This window comes from Megalopta genalis, chromosome 15, assembly GCF_051020955.1.
Source record: "Megalopta genalis isolate 19385.01 chromosome 15, iyMegGena1_principal, whole genome shotgun sequence".
Lineage (NCBI taxonomy): Eukaryota > Metazoa > Arthropoda > Insecta > Hymenoptera > Halictidae > Megalopta > Megalopta genalis.
The window spans coordinates 7,344,866-7,360,762 of NC_135027.1; the positions used below are offsets into that span (position 1 = coordinate 7,344,866).

Consider the following 15,897-nt stretch of genomic DNA (forward strand, 5'->3'; position numbering starts at 1 on the left):
TTGAAGGTAAAAAATAAATTGTACATCACTGAAATAAACTTGGACATCATTTCATCATTTTTAATAATAATGTTATGTTTTGCTTATATCATATATAGTTGGATAATAATGCTCTTGATATCAAAGATTATTATTTTGTTAAATTGTTATAAGAAGGTACTGTGAAATTCTAATTTCATTTCCATTAAATAATTCCGATTGTCATTCATACTCATAAATAGTAGTATACTATTTACTACTACATAAATACACTACTACATAAATGATGTTCCTAGTATATTCGAGTTGTCCACAAAATGATACTACAATATTTGTTTAGAAAAATATATTTTGGGAAATTACATAAAGTAGGATCATTGTGTTTTTACATATGAAATGCATAATTTCCTTCTTTATTAATTTACCAATGCTCAGAATTATTTATGTAAAAAGTTCAACAATGTCTCTCTAGAAGTACTAGACCCTACACAATAACAGAAATATTCAACATTCTTTTTATATTAAAAATCAACAGAATCGCAATAAAGGTTGTGTTTCATGATAAATACTTGTTAATAGGAAAGAACCAAAACGAAATCGTAAATATTTAACAAAAACGGAGAGATTACTTTACTAATACTGAAGCATGAAGAATATGCAATCACCGTTGAAAATAGAAAATTGCACTGCAAAATTAACTTTACTTAAGATTTAAATATGTACAGACTGGAAAACCAGTGTTACTGCATTTTCTTGTTTTTCACAGACGTGATACAAAAAAATTATAGTTTTTTTATAGTTCCCATAATCATTATAATAAATAGTTTTCATTGCTTAACAATGTTTGTGTTCAAGATATATTACAACTTTTATAGTGCTTACGCTATAAAATCATTTGTAGTTTATAATTATTTCCTAAATCTTAATATAATTAAGCTTTGTTCGTTGCCATATATCTCTGTACTTTGTTTTGTATTTATAATTTCACTTAACTTGTTTTCAACAAGAGAACTGCACGAAACAAATATTAGTTACCATCAGATTATAGAATTATTTTAGCATTATACACCTTTTATCGTGTTTAAATACATTCTCAAATTACTAAATAAATTACTTACGACAATTTAAATAAATTATTTAAGTGAAGCAAGGAGCAACAAGTGTAAATAGTTACATTACGCATTAATTTGTACTGCGGAAGTTTTTGGTAAATGTGATACATCTGAAATATTGTGCTCATTATTATTGGATATAAAGTCAACATGTTTTCATAAATTTAAATTTACTGATGCATACGGAGTTTCTAATTAAACTTTATAAATTCATATTAGCAATCTCCCTTATCACAAATAGTATTTTATTGTTTTTCCTTTAATCTTTGTAAAGGTTTTCGTAAATTCTTTTTTAATTATAATAAAGTATAATAATTTTTATATCATTCATTTTTATGATATTGTTTCCAGCAGTTCTTTGAATAGTACAGATCTACTGACATACAAAGATTTAGGAATTTTTTAAGTCTCTGTAAAATTACATTAAATGAAATCCAACAACATGTTCAATATGTCCATTGCACAATTAAAAAGCTATCACCTGCGATGGATTTGTACAGTCTCCTATTGTCATTCTATACATAGCCATCTCAGTTATTCCATGATAGTGAACAAAAGCAGCTGCAATTACCAGCACATGAAAAATTTGATGACTCTGAAACTGTAACATAGAATATTCAGCATTAAAAAAAAACTTAAATTCTTCCAGTTTAATAGATTGATAATAATTGCTAAACAGTAAAAATTAAAAAGTAACAAAATATTACATATAACTCAACTTAATGTTTAAACAAAAAACATAATTACCCAAATATCAAATTTGCCAGGGAAAAATCGTTCAGGTACCCTTAATGCATAGAACAATGCTCCTAAGATATATAGACATCCCATTAATATTAACCAACCAAGAGATGCTTGACTAATTGCTTTAAACCAGCCTTCTGCAATAGCATAATGAACTGCTGGTATTACCTAGAAAATAAATTATTATTTCATAATATGATAAAAAATACATGACAATGAAGAAAAAGTAATTCGTAATTAGAAGTAATACATAAGACATACCCCACTAAGACCAAATCCCATAAAAACACCTGCTCTTAATGGCCTATAATTTGGTTCACCGAATCGTTCCCAAAGTGACACAACTATACTCGTTACACCAAGTATTACAACCACTGACAAATAAATCATCTTCGGTTGATAATCACAGTAAAACCCATAGTAAAGCCATGGTACAAAACTACCCATAATTAACATGGCTATTCCACAATAATCTAATTTTGAAAATAACTTTCCAACACATTCACTGTGGCAGTGTACCGTGTGAAAAGCAAATGACATTCCCAAGCACATTATAGCACCAGCAAAGAAGGTACCAAATACCAATTTCTCCTCTAATTGTATTTCTATAGGAGGTTGTGTTATGAAAAATATTGCTATGCCAATGAATGCCACACATCCTAGACAAAAAATATATCATTTTGTTTTAAATCAATTTGTAAATTTAAAGATGTCTTCTGTGAAATAAATATTACCAAGTAAATGAGTCCAAATATTTCCAGTTTCTGTATGAATACGAAATATACTTTTAAAACAGGCATAAAATGATGGTAAAGGTGGTCTATGACCAGCATGTAAGAAATCATTATCTTGTAACCATCTTGGAAGATTTCTGAAATGGCATTGTTTCCATGATGCTTCCCATACCTATAATTAATAGTTAATAGATCAAATTTTATGTCATTACATAAACTAGATATAAAAAATATTTATAAAACACGAATGTAGTATTTACCTTGCGCACAAACTCCTCTGCTTGTTCAGCAGCATTGTGTGCTAATGCACCAAGATCAATTTCGTCACTCAATACACCAGCCTTGAGAACCTCTGTCATCTATAACATGTTAACAAGGTTTATTCTTAATATCTCAGGTATTTAATATAACAATTTAGAGCTAAAGTGAACAAATATTTAAATTATAACTAATTTGGCACAAATATGTAATTTTTTACCTCACAATCCAGAAGATGATCATCTTCAGGAGTTGATGGTAATGGACAACCAACTCCATCTTCTTCTTCTGCTAAGCAGCTCGCATCATCATCATCTAATAATTCTTTAACTTCGTGTAAGCCTGGTACTTCACTATTTAATGATACACGATCACTCCATGGAATTCTATGACGAATCCCTGAGTTTGTTGCACTAATGTCATTGTTTCCTTTATCTTCGATAATGGCATCCTCGTATTGCGACATATTATAGATTTGCAATAGCTTCAAGTTTCTAAAAATATGATTGAACGAATTAGTTTCATGATATAAATACTGATAAACAATTTCTTAAATTACAACATAATATATATTGATCTTATGTAATAACAATATCTTATGTATTAAAAATTACATAGATTAGCCACTTTATTATTCTCAATAATATTTCAATACACTGGTAAACTTATATTTGAAAGGAATTTAAATTCTACAATTATATAATAATTTAAGGAACGAAATTACAAGACTGGCTGAATGTGGAATGATCAACTAAATGTGTACAGAATACTTTTAATGAAATATTAACAACTTAAAAAGGTCATGACCTCTTATATAATGAATTGCGATAATTATGTTCATACGTCAACAATTGCGAAAAAGGAAAATGTTGATGGTAATTTCCACTTGATCTAAAAAAATAGTGCACGAAGTTTCTTAATAAACCATAAATTGTAGTTAATGCGTCGTATACACATGATTCTTTGACAGATGGAATTCATAATAAATGCACATACAATACGATAACAGTTCCGTAAAGTACGAAGTTCGATTGACTGATCCAATAGAAGACATACTTAACATACCCAGCACACGACAAATCATCAAACTTTCACATCTACGCCGAACAAAATTGAAATTTCAATAGTAATGTGTAAACAAAAATGGTTCAAAACATGCTTTCAATGGGTACAAATTATTTTATGCAACTGCTAATTTTCAGTTATTCATTGCTACGACAGGAGTCGAGAATAGCCGAGTACTAGATAGTACCACGTGTTAACATTTATACATATACATATGTATGTACATATATCGATGTATGTATGCACATATGTCAGTATACATATATCATTTGTATTTGTATCGGATGCCGCTTTACGAAAAAAATATATTAACATATGTACATATGTATATCCAGTACCTACATATTTCTAAAAAACATCAAGTAGAGTATGTATATTGTACATACAATGTAATTGAAACTTCAATTGTTTTGTATATATTCAAGTTAAATTTATATATTTAAGAAAATAAAAATTCAACTTTTTAAATCTTTTTTTTTAAATAAAACTAAACTTTTGTTGTGAGAATTAGATTCATCGTGGCTAACTTTGTATAGTAAACAAATTTTCAATACACTTTCAATTTATATACTCATGTAATTTTTTATCACTATAAATTCTGATTCTTAGCTACATGTGTGTACATCACTGTACATACACTACGTATCGTATTTTATTTTTGAGCCTTATCTTACGAGACTTTATAGCTACGATGAAAATATATATATAATGTACATACATATATACATATGTAAAACAATGTCTAAATATAATTATGTATTATAAAATATAGGTATCCCAAAAGTTATGTTCACCTCATTGTATACGTATACATATGTATGTATGTATGTAATAATAACTGTAAAGCAATGACTATGACCGGAATTGAAATTATTGTTGCTACGTGACTTCAGTACCTTCGTGACATAACCTAAAAAACAATTACAAGAACCAATGAATAATTCGAGAATAAATATTAGCTTCATTAGCTGAAATGTCAAACAAAATGTATTATGAATAAAATGTTTTAGGATTTATTATTATCATTATAGGTAACAATTAAGAATTATTATCATTGTTATAATGATAAAATAAGAGAATATTAATAATGAGAAAATTAAATAGTGAATTATTATCAAAATTCACATACATTGCAATAGTTGTTGCAGCGTATTGGTATGTATCATTACATTCAAGCAAATAACGTTCAGTTTTCATTTAAATCATTTTGTTTATACAGTTGACTACTTTTTCAGGGTAATCTCTATACTAACAGTTTTTATAAATAAAGCCCTTTTGTCAGGCGATATTATAAATTTGGATGCACCACTTTTTGTAACATGGTTTCAATGTATAGTAAGCTTAACTATTTGTGTAGTTCTTAATGAATTGTCCAAATGGTTTCCAGAATATGTTCAGTTTCCTGATGGAAATCCATATTGCAAAGACTCTTTTAAGAAGGTAATATTTATGACTAAATTAGTAGGCTATATATAAGATACAATTCCATCTTGTTATAGTTAATGATAAAGAATAAGACATATCGTTTTTTGAAATTTATACAATTTGTAAACTGCATTCAAAGTACTTTTGATTTTACAAATATGAATTTTTAAGGTGGTTACCTATTCTATGTAAGGCTTAATATTGTGTTACAAAAGACTATCTAGTATGAGAAATTAAAAAATTCTTAGTCCATTATTATAGTATAATCATTGTTACAATGCTTGTAGGTATTACCTTTATCCCTTCTATTCACTGGGATGATTGCAACTAACAATTTATGTTTGAAATATGTTGGTGTTGCATTTTATTACATAGGACGTTCATTAACAACTGTATTTAATGTCATTTTCACCTACTTTATACTTGGTAAGAACCTCTATAAAACATCACAGAAATGACCAGTATAATAGACTATTTTAATTTCACAGGTGAAAAAACTCCTAGAAATTGCATAGTATGTTGTGGATTTATTGTTCTTGGTTTCTGGCTGGGTGTAGACCAAGAGAATATTGCAGGTTCTTTATCTATTTTAGGAACAATCTTTGGTGTGCTTGGATCATTAACACTTTCTTTATACTCTATTCATATGAAACAAGTGCTTCCTAAATTAAACCAAGAAATTTGGTTACTTTCTTATTATAATAACGCGTACAGCATTATTATATTCCTTCCATTAATGGTAGCTAATGGAGAACACATTGCAGTGTATAATTATGATAAACTTGGATCTCTAACTTTTTGGTCTGCTATGATTGTTGGTGGCATTTGTGGTTTTGCTAATGGTTATGTTTCTGCACTTCAAATAAAAGTGACATCTCCTTTAACACACAACATTAGCGGAACTGCTAAAGCTTGTACACAAACAGTATTGGCAACTTATTGGTTCAATGAAGCAAAGTCATTCATGTGGTGGATAAGTAATATGATTTTGCTTGGTGCTAGTGCAATGTATGCTAGATTAAGACAACTTGATTTAAGTAAAGAGTATAAAGAGCAAAAAGGGCAGTTATTAGTTAATAAGATATGACTGAAGTAATGTCAAAATAAGTTGGATAATTCATTACATATGCCAAATCAAAAGTACGTATTTTGCGTATATATGTACATATCTATAATAACCTTGATAGCATTTATAATATTTTACTTTTTATTGTTTAAAAATTAATGTGAAAATAAGTCTTAATTCAGAATAAAATGTTTTTATAAAATAAAATGTTAAAAAAATATACATTTTTAATATCTTGATGAAAGACCACCTCCCCTACTATCCGAATGACTGGACATTGAATCTTTTCGCTTTATGATCGCATTCACACTTTTCAACATTAAATCTGTATCCACATGGAGTGCTGGTACCATTAAGTTCAATCGATTTCGTAGTAGAGTATTCACAGTATGTTTCTGGTCACTTTCTACAGCAAGTCCATCCGATAAGAAATAATACCTTAAAATAATAAAAAGTTGAATTCAAGGGATCATGTTTTTATTTGCACAGATCCTGTATCGTATCCTGTATAGGTTTTGTACCTTGGATATTCTATAGCTTCAGAAACATTTAACTCGCGTACGATAATACTGTATATTAATTGTCCTATGATTAATGGATCATCAGTTCCAAACACTCCTCTTAATCCACACACTGATTTGTTGTTATGAAAAATAAGTGGAGTAAGCATAGATAAACTATTATTTGTGTCACTCTTGTCTAGTAAGAAACCAGCATTAGACATGTATCCAAAACCAAATGGCGAACTAAGTCCACTGTAATAAATTTAAAAAAGTAATCTATTCGACAAATTGTATAATATGTTACCAATACTAACGTTATAATACAAACGTAAATATCTTCCCAGTCCATTGCCATAACTCCAGTGTATTTTTCCTCTTCAGCTATAATAATTACTTTGTAAAACAATTGTTTTGTTTTAATCTTTTTACGTAATTATCTCCTGAACCATACGTAATGCAAAATTATATATCAACCAGAACTTATTTGAGTTTTTAATTTGAACTATATTTTCCTACACTTTTTGTTCAATTGTGAAACATTTTCTAATGCAGTTAAGAAGAATGAAGCTTTTTCAAACAGCAAAATTAATGTACAAGACAAACCATTTTGTCTTAGTTGCAGTGGAATTGAAGCTGAATGTATCAATGCTTCAGCTAGCTGGATTTGAGCTTCTATTGTAGATGCATTTTCCACAAATATCTTTAGATTTTCCAATGAAGTTATCATTGATTCTAACAACATCATGTGCGGAGGATAATATACAGCATATTTATGAAAACTTGATTTCCTTGCTGGGTATAAAAGAGGTTTGTAATTTGCCAATTGTTGAAGCAAATCAGAAAGATCTTCTTTTTCATGGAACAATTTTTGGGAGAAAGATCCATTGTATAACACTATGAGAGAAATAAAACATTTTCATTAACATAACTTATTAAAAATATACAAATGTAGTGCATACAAACCTTTAGAACTATGTCGTGCTACAGCACTCAATGTATTACTAAGATCTTGTAATTTTAGTGTATCACCAGCACTAAGGTGTCCAAACAAAGTTTCATAGCCAATGTGTTTTGATATTTCACTCGCTAATTCCTTGGATACAACAAATCCCTCTTTAGCTAGAGTTATAGAAGGTTTGATAATCTCACTCCATGGTAATTTACCTTTTAAACTATGGGCATATTCTAATCCTTTCAAAACAGCTGGAACACGTATTCCATTTTGTTCAAAAGCACCTAATTTATAAATCATAGAAATGATATATTAGTGAAACTATTTTAAATATTTATATCTCAAAAGGTAGATAAACATCAACTAATACATACATACCTTCAATAGTATTAGTGGCAAAATCAATAATAAATGGTTTTGTTTGCTCTTTATGATTGTATATCATAACATAGCCACCCCTAAAATCGTAGTGATAGAATACAACAACTATTATTGAAATATTAGATATAACTTACCCACCAAGACCAGTCTTATGTGGAGCAACAATTGTCATACATATAGTTGCTGCTACAGCTGCATCCATTGCATTACCACCTTTTCGTAATATTTTAGTTCCAATTTGGGAACAGTTTGTATAATCAGTTGCAACAGCACCATGAATAACAGCTTTATCCTAGTACAAGAGAGTATGATAAATGATATTCAAAACTGAGACTTTGTTTCAAAAATATTTTACATACCTGAGGAGTTTCTTCAGCATAAAGTATTTGCAGAATTAATGTCGTTGTAATGGAAATGGTCAATATAGTAAAACAACTTATAATGAATTTTAAACCATCCCCACAATACATACTTAACTTATGTTTATAACTTCTACTCTTTGTCAAAGGACATTCTTCTGTAGGACCTTTTAAAATTAAAATTAATATAATGCAACAGGTTGTTCTTATTTTGTTCAATTCAAAAAGTAATAAAAATTCAGAATGACTTCCTTAATATACCCTTAATAAATAATAAAATCCCTATATCTATGTACTCTATAGCAAATTTAATCAAAATAAATGTCCATTTATTTAACTTTGTGGTAACAGATTTAGGTTAAAACTAAGAGTTGCTAAAATCAGCAAATATTTGTAGAAAAACATGATCTTTATTAGTTTTCATGTAAATTCAAGAAAAGTAGTAAAAAACAATAATTAGTTGCTGGTATATGGAACATATTTATTACGAATATAATATACAGTTAACGAATGTTGATTGAAGTAGGTAAGTATTAATAATAACTAGGTTATGTTTAGACGATTAAAAAATGTTTGGATTGTTTATTAAATAATCACTCTGAATAATACTTACGAGAATTATTATAATGCATTATAAACGCAAGAATTGATTTGGATAAAACGAATTTGATGTCAATGAGGCAATGTTGTGTTGTTTAGAAAATATACCTGTAGATTATGTTTGTATAACTGTAAATTTGACCTACTTTAAGCATTGTAATTAAAGAATGTGTACTTAATGATACTAAAAAGTTGATTGAAAAGAAAATTTCATATAAATATTCCACTGTGATTTAAAAATTTTTATTTGCTAAGTTTACATTTATAAACAATCTATTTTTAAGAAAAGTATGGAAAAACAAATGAAAAAATATTATTTTTTATAATTTTAACACACTTTTTTTATCGATAGAAAATATAAAAGAAAATCACGATGACAGTTGATATAATGGAAATGTTAAAAGAACCACGAATGATAAAAGTATGTGCACCAATGGTCAGGTACAGTAAGTAAGTAATAATAAATTTAGTACACACACACACAGACACACACACACACACACACACACACACACACACACACACACACACACACACACACTCACACACGCACATAGTTACCAATTTTTAGTAACTTAATTAAATTAAATTTTATTTATCAGATTACAATTTAGAACCCTGGTGAGACAATATGATTGTGACTTGTGTTTTACACCTATGATCCTAGCCGACTCGTTTGTTCAATCCAACAAAGCTAGAGACAATGAATTTTCCATTAATAAAGAAGATAAGCCCCTTGTGGTGCAATTTGCTGCTAAAACTGTATATGACTTCCTTAATGCAGCAGAGATGGTTTCACCGTAAGTTTATATATACTAACAATTGCTGTTAATATTTTCATTTATAGTTTACCTTTTATTGATTCAAACATCAAAACTCTGCATTTAATCTTTCTATGTATACTTTATATAATTTTTGTATAGATTGTGATATTTAATAAATTATTTTTTTGATAGATACAGCAATGGTGTTGATCTAAACTGTGGGTGTCCTCAACGTTGGGCAATGAAAAATGGATATGGTGCTGACTTGCTTAAAAAACCAGAACTTGTGAAAGATTTAATATATCAAGTGAGGAATAGAATACCAAATCCCTTTACTGTATCTGTGAAGATACGATTATTGAAAGACATTCAAAAAACTGTTGAATTCTGTAGAATTCTTGAGAAAGCAGGAGTTTCATTTCTTACCATTCATGCAAGAACTCCGGAAATGAGAAATGAACCAATCGATCTAGATAATTTAAAATTAGTGAGAGACAGTGTAAAATTACCACTAATTGCCAATGGGGATGTGAAAAGCTTGGATAATGCTAAGAAGCTTTTTGTGGAAAGTAATTGTGAAGGAGTAATGTCTGCGCGGGGAATTCTAACAAATCCAGCTCTCTTTTCTGGACATTCAGTTACACCTTTGAGCTGTGTACAAAACTGGCTAGACATTACATCAACGATACCAACCCAATTTCTATGTTTTCATCATCATTTAGTATTCATGTTAGAAAAATTACTTCCAAAAAAGAATAGAATGTGTTTCAATAATTTACAAAATAAATCAGCAGTATTGGACTTTCTAGATGAATATTATGGTATAAGACCAAATGTCAATCCCAAATTATCTGAACCTATTAATTGCATTTTTCGTACTTCGAATACAGAATGTAATAATTGTAATACAAAAGAAGAAGATGATCAATCTATGCATTTTCTGGGAAATATATTTGCTGAATCATAAGTCTATTTATTTGTTTGTTTTACGTGTATATGAAATTAAAGGTATTTGTAATGAAAATGTGTACAATAGGACCCTATATAACGTGGGAACATAAAATAAATAAATAATATCATGTACATATGTACATATATAGATACATATGTAGATGTAATTACTGAGCGCCACCATGATCCAAACATGAAATGTGTCGCTTATCGTTTCCTAACCGCGAAATTTCATTGTCCTTTTATACTTGATTAAAATGAATGTTGGAAGCAAGTTTAATCAAAATAATGTAAATAATTAAATCTAATATTTCTATGTATCGAGATGAAGAATTTTGAACTGGTTTCATATCATTTTTGGGTACTGATACAAAATGGTAATGTTATGCAAAATTCGTTTTATATGGATACATAACTTACATTTTACTATGCACAATATATTCTTCACACAGTCATGAACATATTTTTGCTCTATAAATATACGTATTGCTATTATTATATCATTAAATGTTCGGAAAAAATTTTTAATCTTTTGTTTATCATTGTAAGATTTGATCACTGGTGTCTAGTCAGAGGCATACGTCCACTACTCTCCAATATATCCAAAGATATATATTTATCTCTAATTGTGCCACAAATAAATTGGGCAAAGAAAAATATCTGCCGTATTGTTAAAGATGTACAAATACCAAAATACAAAGTCATTGAGCTTTCAGCAGATGATGTACAAGCAACTCGAGAAGTAATCTCTGAACATGTAAGTAATTTAATACAATAAAAAGTATGAACATTATACATTAATTAAAAATAGGTGTATTTTATATGGAAATTAATTTGAGTTTCTAAGAAGAAAAAGTAAAGAAACTCCTTAGTAAATCTTTCAAAATTCTAATTCCTGGTTATCAATTGTCAGGTTGTTCCTTAGGAATATGTTTATCTGAACCACGTAGACCACTATATGATTCTGAAAAAGCCAATGCACTTATTGTTTATTCACCACCAGTGGTATCAGAGCATGATGGATTGAAATTAGATTTGTAAGCATAAAATAAATTAATCAGAATTCTTTCAAAATTAATCTAAAACTGTCCCAATTTTGTTGTAATTATTATACTTTTATGTTGCAGAACTAAACAACTTGTAGACGCTGTGGTAGATCCTGTATTATATAATATTTTAAAGCCTCATTAACGTGAAGATGTGAAATTTATATACAAATGTGTAACTGGAAAACGAATAGAAAATGCTTATGGTTATATTATGACTGACGAAATGGGTCTTGTAAAAACCTTGCAGTGCATAGCTCTTCTGTGGAACCTATTGAAACAAGGTAGAATATTTGTTAGTTTAATTTAATTTACTCCTAGTTCTTTGGTCAAAAATTGGTATATTGAAATTTTTAAATGGTTAAAGACCAGATTACAACCATTAGCCATTAATGGTGGATGTAAAGCCGACATTGACTCAAAACTTATAGGTTTTATGAAGATTTATGGACATAGATGCGCTAATCCCATTTTAATAATTAGCTATGAAATTTTTCGTTTACATGCACATGTTCTTCATCAAGACGAAGTGGGGCTGATATTGTGTAATGAAGAACATTGTTTAAAAAATTCAGAGTGTCAGACTTATCAAGCGCTTATGAATTTGAAAGCTAAAAGAAGAGTATTGCTTAGTGGAACAACTATCCAAAACGATCTGTTAGAATATTTTTCTCTTGTGCATTTTATTAATCAAGGATTGTTAGGAACTGCACAGATTCTTTAATTTACTTGATATAGAAAACAATAAGTGAAAGTATTTTTTTAAGATCATTATTATACTATTATTGTTTCGCGTTAGGAATTTCGTAAAAAGTTTGAAATGCAGAACGCGCATTTTCTCAAGAACGATTAACGGAATTAGTAATTCTCATTAATAAGTGTCTCATTAGACATACCAGTGCCTTATTCTCTCTCTCACTTCTTCCTCTCCCTCCCTCCCTCCCCCTCTATAAATACTTACCTTTAAAACATGATCTAATGATCTGTATAAAATTGGGTAAATTGCAGGCTGATCTTTACAAAAATTTTATATAAATCGACAGCATTAAAAAATCAATAGAAGGTTTATGAACTTCTTCGTATAAACGAAAATTTACTTTTTCTTTTCAACTGATGCAGATTTATTTATTTTGACAGAAGATTCCAATGGTGCCTAAAAAAAGGAAAATGTCTTCCTGCTTTGTCAACAATCACACTTTTGAAAAAGCTGTGCTATCATCTTGATTTAGTGTATGAAAAAATATTACAGCAGCCAAATGGATTTGAAAATGCTTTAAACTTAACGCCACCGAATTATAATGCCAAGTGTGTATTATTAAAAGTTATTATCATTGGATCATAAGTAATGTGTATCTTATCTAAAATAGATTATGACCTGATGAAATATCATCATTCATATTTATAATTTTGCTTCCAGAGAAATTTTACCAGAACGGTTGGGAAGGTTGATGGTATTAGACTGCCTTTTAGTATCGATTAAAACGACAATCAATGATAAAATTGTACTAGTATCAAATTACACATTAACTCTTGATCTTTTTGAAAAATGATGTCACAAACGTTGCTACAATTACGTTAGACTCGATAGTACAATGACTATCAAAAAAAGGTCGAAAGTAGTGAATAAGTTTAATGATTCAAATAGTAGCGATTTCATTTTTATGCTCAGCTCGAAAGCTGGCGGTTGTGAGCTGAATCTCATTGGTGCGAGTCGTTTTATTATGTTCGATCCAGATTAGAATCCTGCAAATTGCCAGAATATGGAGAGATGGACAGAAGAAATCATGTTTTGTATATCGTTTCCTTTGTGTATGTAACCCGACATCATTTCAAGTATCATTGGCATAATTTGTAATTCTACATAACACTTTACTTAATCCTGATATAAATATGTTATAGATTGGTACAATCGAAGAAAATATTTTTCACAGACAAGCGCATAAAAAGATTTTGAGTTCAATTGCAGTTGACCCTGAAGAAGACATTGTAAGGCATTTCATGTTGAACGATTTGCCAAATTTATTTAAACTGGAAGAAAATACAATATTTGATACTCATTCGAAGTATGTAAAAATAGTAGAGTAATAAATCATTACAAATAAGAAAAGTAACGTTTCTAATATTGAGAACATTTCTAACATTCATAACATTGTGTCAAATCTATATCTGTTGAGGTAAATCCATTTATGTGTTAGAGGTTTAAGTGCAAGAGGTGTGTTAATGGTATAGAAGTGAAAGGATTTCAATTCAGATTTATCAAATTGTAGATACGCCCAGAATCCATGAAATATACCAGAACGTGCCACTACGTCAATTTTGGTCAAGCGGAATTTCATTTGTTTTCCATCATCGTTCACCCGGAACAAGTCAAATGAAGCGATAATTTTTTCAATTTTTCCTTTTCATAGTTTTATATGTTTCCCCGCGAAAGTTATTACATTAACGTAGAATGTAAAAACCTTATAAATATCTGTAAATGTTTATATCAATATTTTGTACAAATATAGAATTATAAGTCTTTGCAAGTATTATGTAAACTAAAAATATGTTAAATTAGCAAAAAATCTGTATAGATCTGAGATATATGTAATGACTACTTAGCCACAGAAATTTAGAATCATGTATACATTAAATATATTTGTATGTATAAATACTGCTTCAATTATTTCATTAATGCAAATAATAATTTCAATCAATTCGTTAAATTTATTCAAAGTGGAGATTGTAATCTTTTTTGTGAAGCCATTTATACCGATTTATTTGTATAACGTATAAGAACATGCATTTGATATAAAGTAGGTATTGTCGTGAAAGAATGATTCTAGAGTATAATGTTTTTAGGACAGTCTCTAGCGTGGTTACAAGCTGAAGCTTGCTTTCAAACGAGTTGTGCGTAGAAAAGCAACGGAGAACGGAGAACAGAGGCTTCAGGAATTTGCTCCACATAAACAGAGGAACGGGAAGAAAAGTGGGGAAACAAGAGGAAGTTAGAGTGGGGGAATGCAAATAATGGAGGAGGTAACACGTGACCGTTGATCGCGTGCAGTGATTGGTGGAAAGTGATGAACATCGCTTTCCCACCTGACCCGTTGCCGTTTGCTCGCCCTTCTTCCGAGGTTCCCTGCAGCTGCCCGTTCAGAATAGTTCCAGATGTGGCCATGTTTAGTTTGATCTTTGAAGTTTTCGCTCATCGTCTCATAACTGATACATTTTTATACTATCTGCTGACACAGTAATACGCTCTGTCCGACCATCGTACTTTTCGCCTGCCTGCGCCTAGTCTCGTTCATAATACACATGTTCTTCTTTTGCTGAGATAACTCTCGAACGCGGAAGTACACGAGAGAGACGTAAACGCTGTCATCCATCGGGAAGACAGAGGGACACCGCGAGTCAAATCCGTGGACATTTTAACATTTTCTCGATAAATTTCCAATCATCAGTAACAGACGCGCGTCTGAGTAAATTCGCAGTTGTTTCGTACGATGAAACCAGATCAATTCGTCGTTCCCTTTCTCTCTCTCTCTCTTTCACTCTCTCTCTTTCTCCCATAAAATATTGTAAAATCAAAGAAAAAGAGAGCGCCGTTATCAAATTACTACGACAGACGGGAATCGTCCGAGTGGAAGCTAACGCTTCGCATTATTCTTCGAAACTTCGACCATATATCCGGAGGGAATTGTTCCACTTTTTTTTCTTTCGCTTATTGTCGCCATTACAACTCACTGAAAGAGAGCATACATTCGCGCGTATTTTCCTATTCAAGCCCCGATTTTCATGCACTTCGCACGAGTTACAGTAACGGGTAAGAGATAAATCGATACGCCTGCAGACTTATCGCCAGTAGGCCGCCATATGCCACGTCAAGCCAGAATGACGTTGCAATGGCAAGATTGCAACATTTAACGAAATTTAATAGCGAAGAGAGGAGAGACACAGTGAAATAATCTCATACTTC

At 30.0% G+C, this 15,897-nt stretch overlaps 4 protein-coding genes across 17 annotated transcripts; 2 read left to right on the forward strand and 2 right to left on the reverse strand.

The window, feature by feature from the left end:
- Positions 1-310: 310 nt before the first annotated feature.
- Positions 311-4,085, reverse strand: AdipoR (adiponectin receptor). 7 transcript variants are annotated; one of them, XM_076526477.1, is made up of 7 exons: positions 3,884-4,085; positions 3,048-3,321; positions 2,830-2,928; positions 2,570-2,741; positions 2,097-2,494; positions 1,839-2,003; positions 311-1,692 (listed from the first exon to the last, which is right to left on the reverse strand). In XM_076526477.1, the coding sequence occupies exons 2-7, from the start codon at positions 3,291-3,293 to the stop codon at positions 1,558-1,560; spliced, it is 1,215 nt and encodes a 404-aa protein (XP_076382592.1). In that variant the 5' UTR covers positions 3,294-3,321; positions 3,884-4,085; the 3' UTR covers positions 311-1,557. The 7 variants fall into 7 exon arrangements, with proteins under 7 accessions (XP_076382592.1, XP_076382590.1, XP_076382587.1 ...); XM_076526475.1 differs by having other exon boundaries at positions 3,824-4,085; XM_076526472.1 differs by having other exon boundaries at positions 3,893-4,084.
- Positions 4,086-4,435: 350 nt separating this feature from the next.
- nac (GDP-fucose transporter nac) lies at positions 4,436-6,603 on the forward strand. Its single transcript, XM_033468793.2, has 4 exons — positions 4,436-5,047; positions 5,128-5,332; positions 5,605-5,743; positions 5,806-6,603. Exons 1-4 carry the CDS (start codon positions 4,980-4,982, stop codon positions 6,402-6,404), a joined length of 1,011 nt encoding a protein of 336 aa, XP_033324684.1. The 5' UTR covers positions 4,436-4,979; the 3' UTR covers positions 6,405-6,603.
- Positions 6,604-7,587: 984 nt separating this feature from the next.
- Positions 7,588-15,157, reverse strand: LOC117219570 (glutathione hydrolase 7). Its single transcript, XM_076526489.1, has 7 exons — positions 15,021-15,157; positions 8,579-8,745; positions 8,354-8,511; positions 8,217-8,296; positions 8,051-8,122; positions 7,850-7,979; positions 7,588-7,780 (listed from the first exon to the last, which is right to left on the reverse strand). The coding sequence occupies exons 1-6, from the start codon at positions 15,097-15,099 to the stop codon at positions 7,966-7,968; spliced, it is 570 nt and encodes a 189-aa protein (XP_076382604.1). The 5' UTR covers positions 15,100-15,157; the 3' UTR covers positions 7,588-7,780; positions 7,850-7,965.
- okr (DNA repair and recombination protein RAD54-like okr) lies at positions 8,904-14,590 on the forward strand. 8 transcript variants are annotated; one of them, XM_076526482.1, is made up of 11 exons: positions 8,908-9,104; positions 9,531-9,628; positions 9,781-9,978; positions 10,135-11,270; positions 11,443-11,650; positions 11,807-11,930; positions 12,021-12,223; positions 13,077-13,244; positions 13,357-13,748; positions 13,839-14,113; positions 14,191-14,590. In XM_076526482.1, the coding sequence occupies exons 2-4, from the start codon at positions 9,552-9,554 to the stop codon at positions 10,907-10,909; spliced, it is 1,050 nt and encodes a 349-aa protein (XP_076382597.1). In that variant the 5' UTR covers positions 8,908-9,104; positions 9,531-9,551; the 3' UTR covers positions 10,910-11,270; positions 11,443-11,650; positions 11,807-11,930; positions 12,021-12,223; positions 13,077-13,244; positions 13,357-13,748; positions 13,839-14,113; positions 14,191-14,590. The 8 variants fall into 8 exon arrangements, with proteins under 8 accessions (XP_076382600.1, XP_076382597.1, XP_076382596.1 ...); XM_076526481.1 differs by having other exon boundaries at positions 14,207-14,590; XM_076526483.1 differs by having other exon boundaries at positions 13,839-14,002; positions 14,207-14,590.
- Positions 15,158-15,897: the final 740 nt, after the last annotated feature.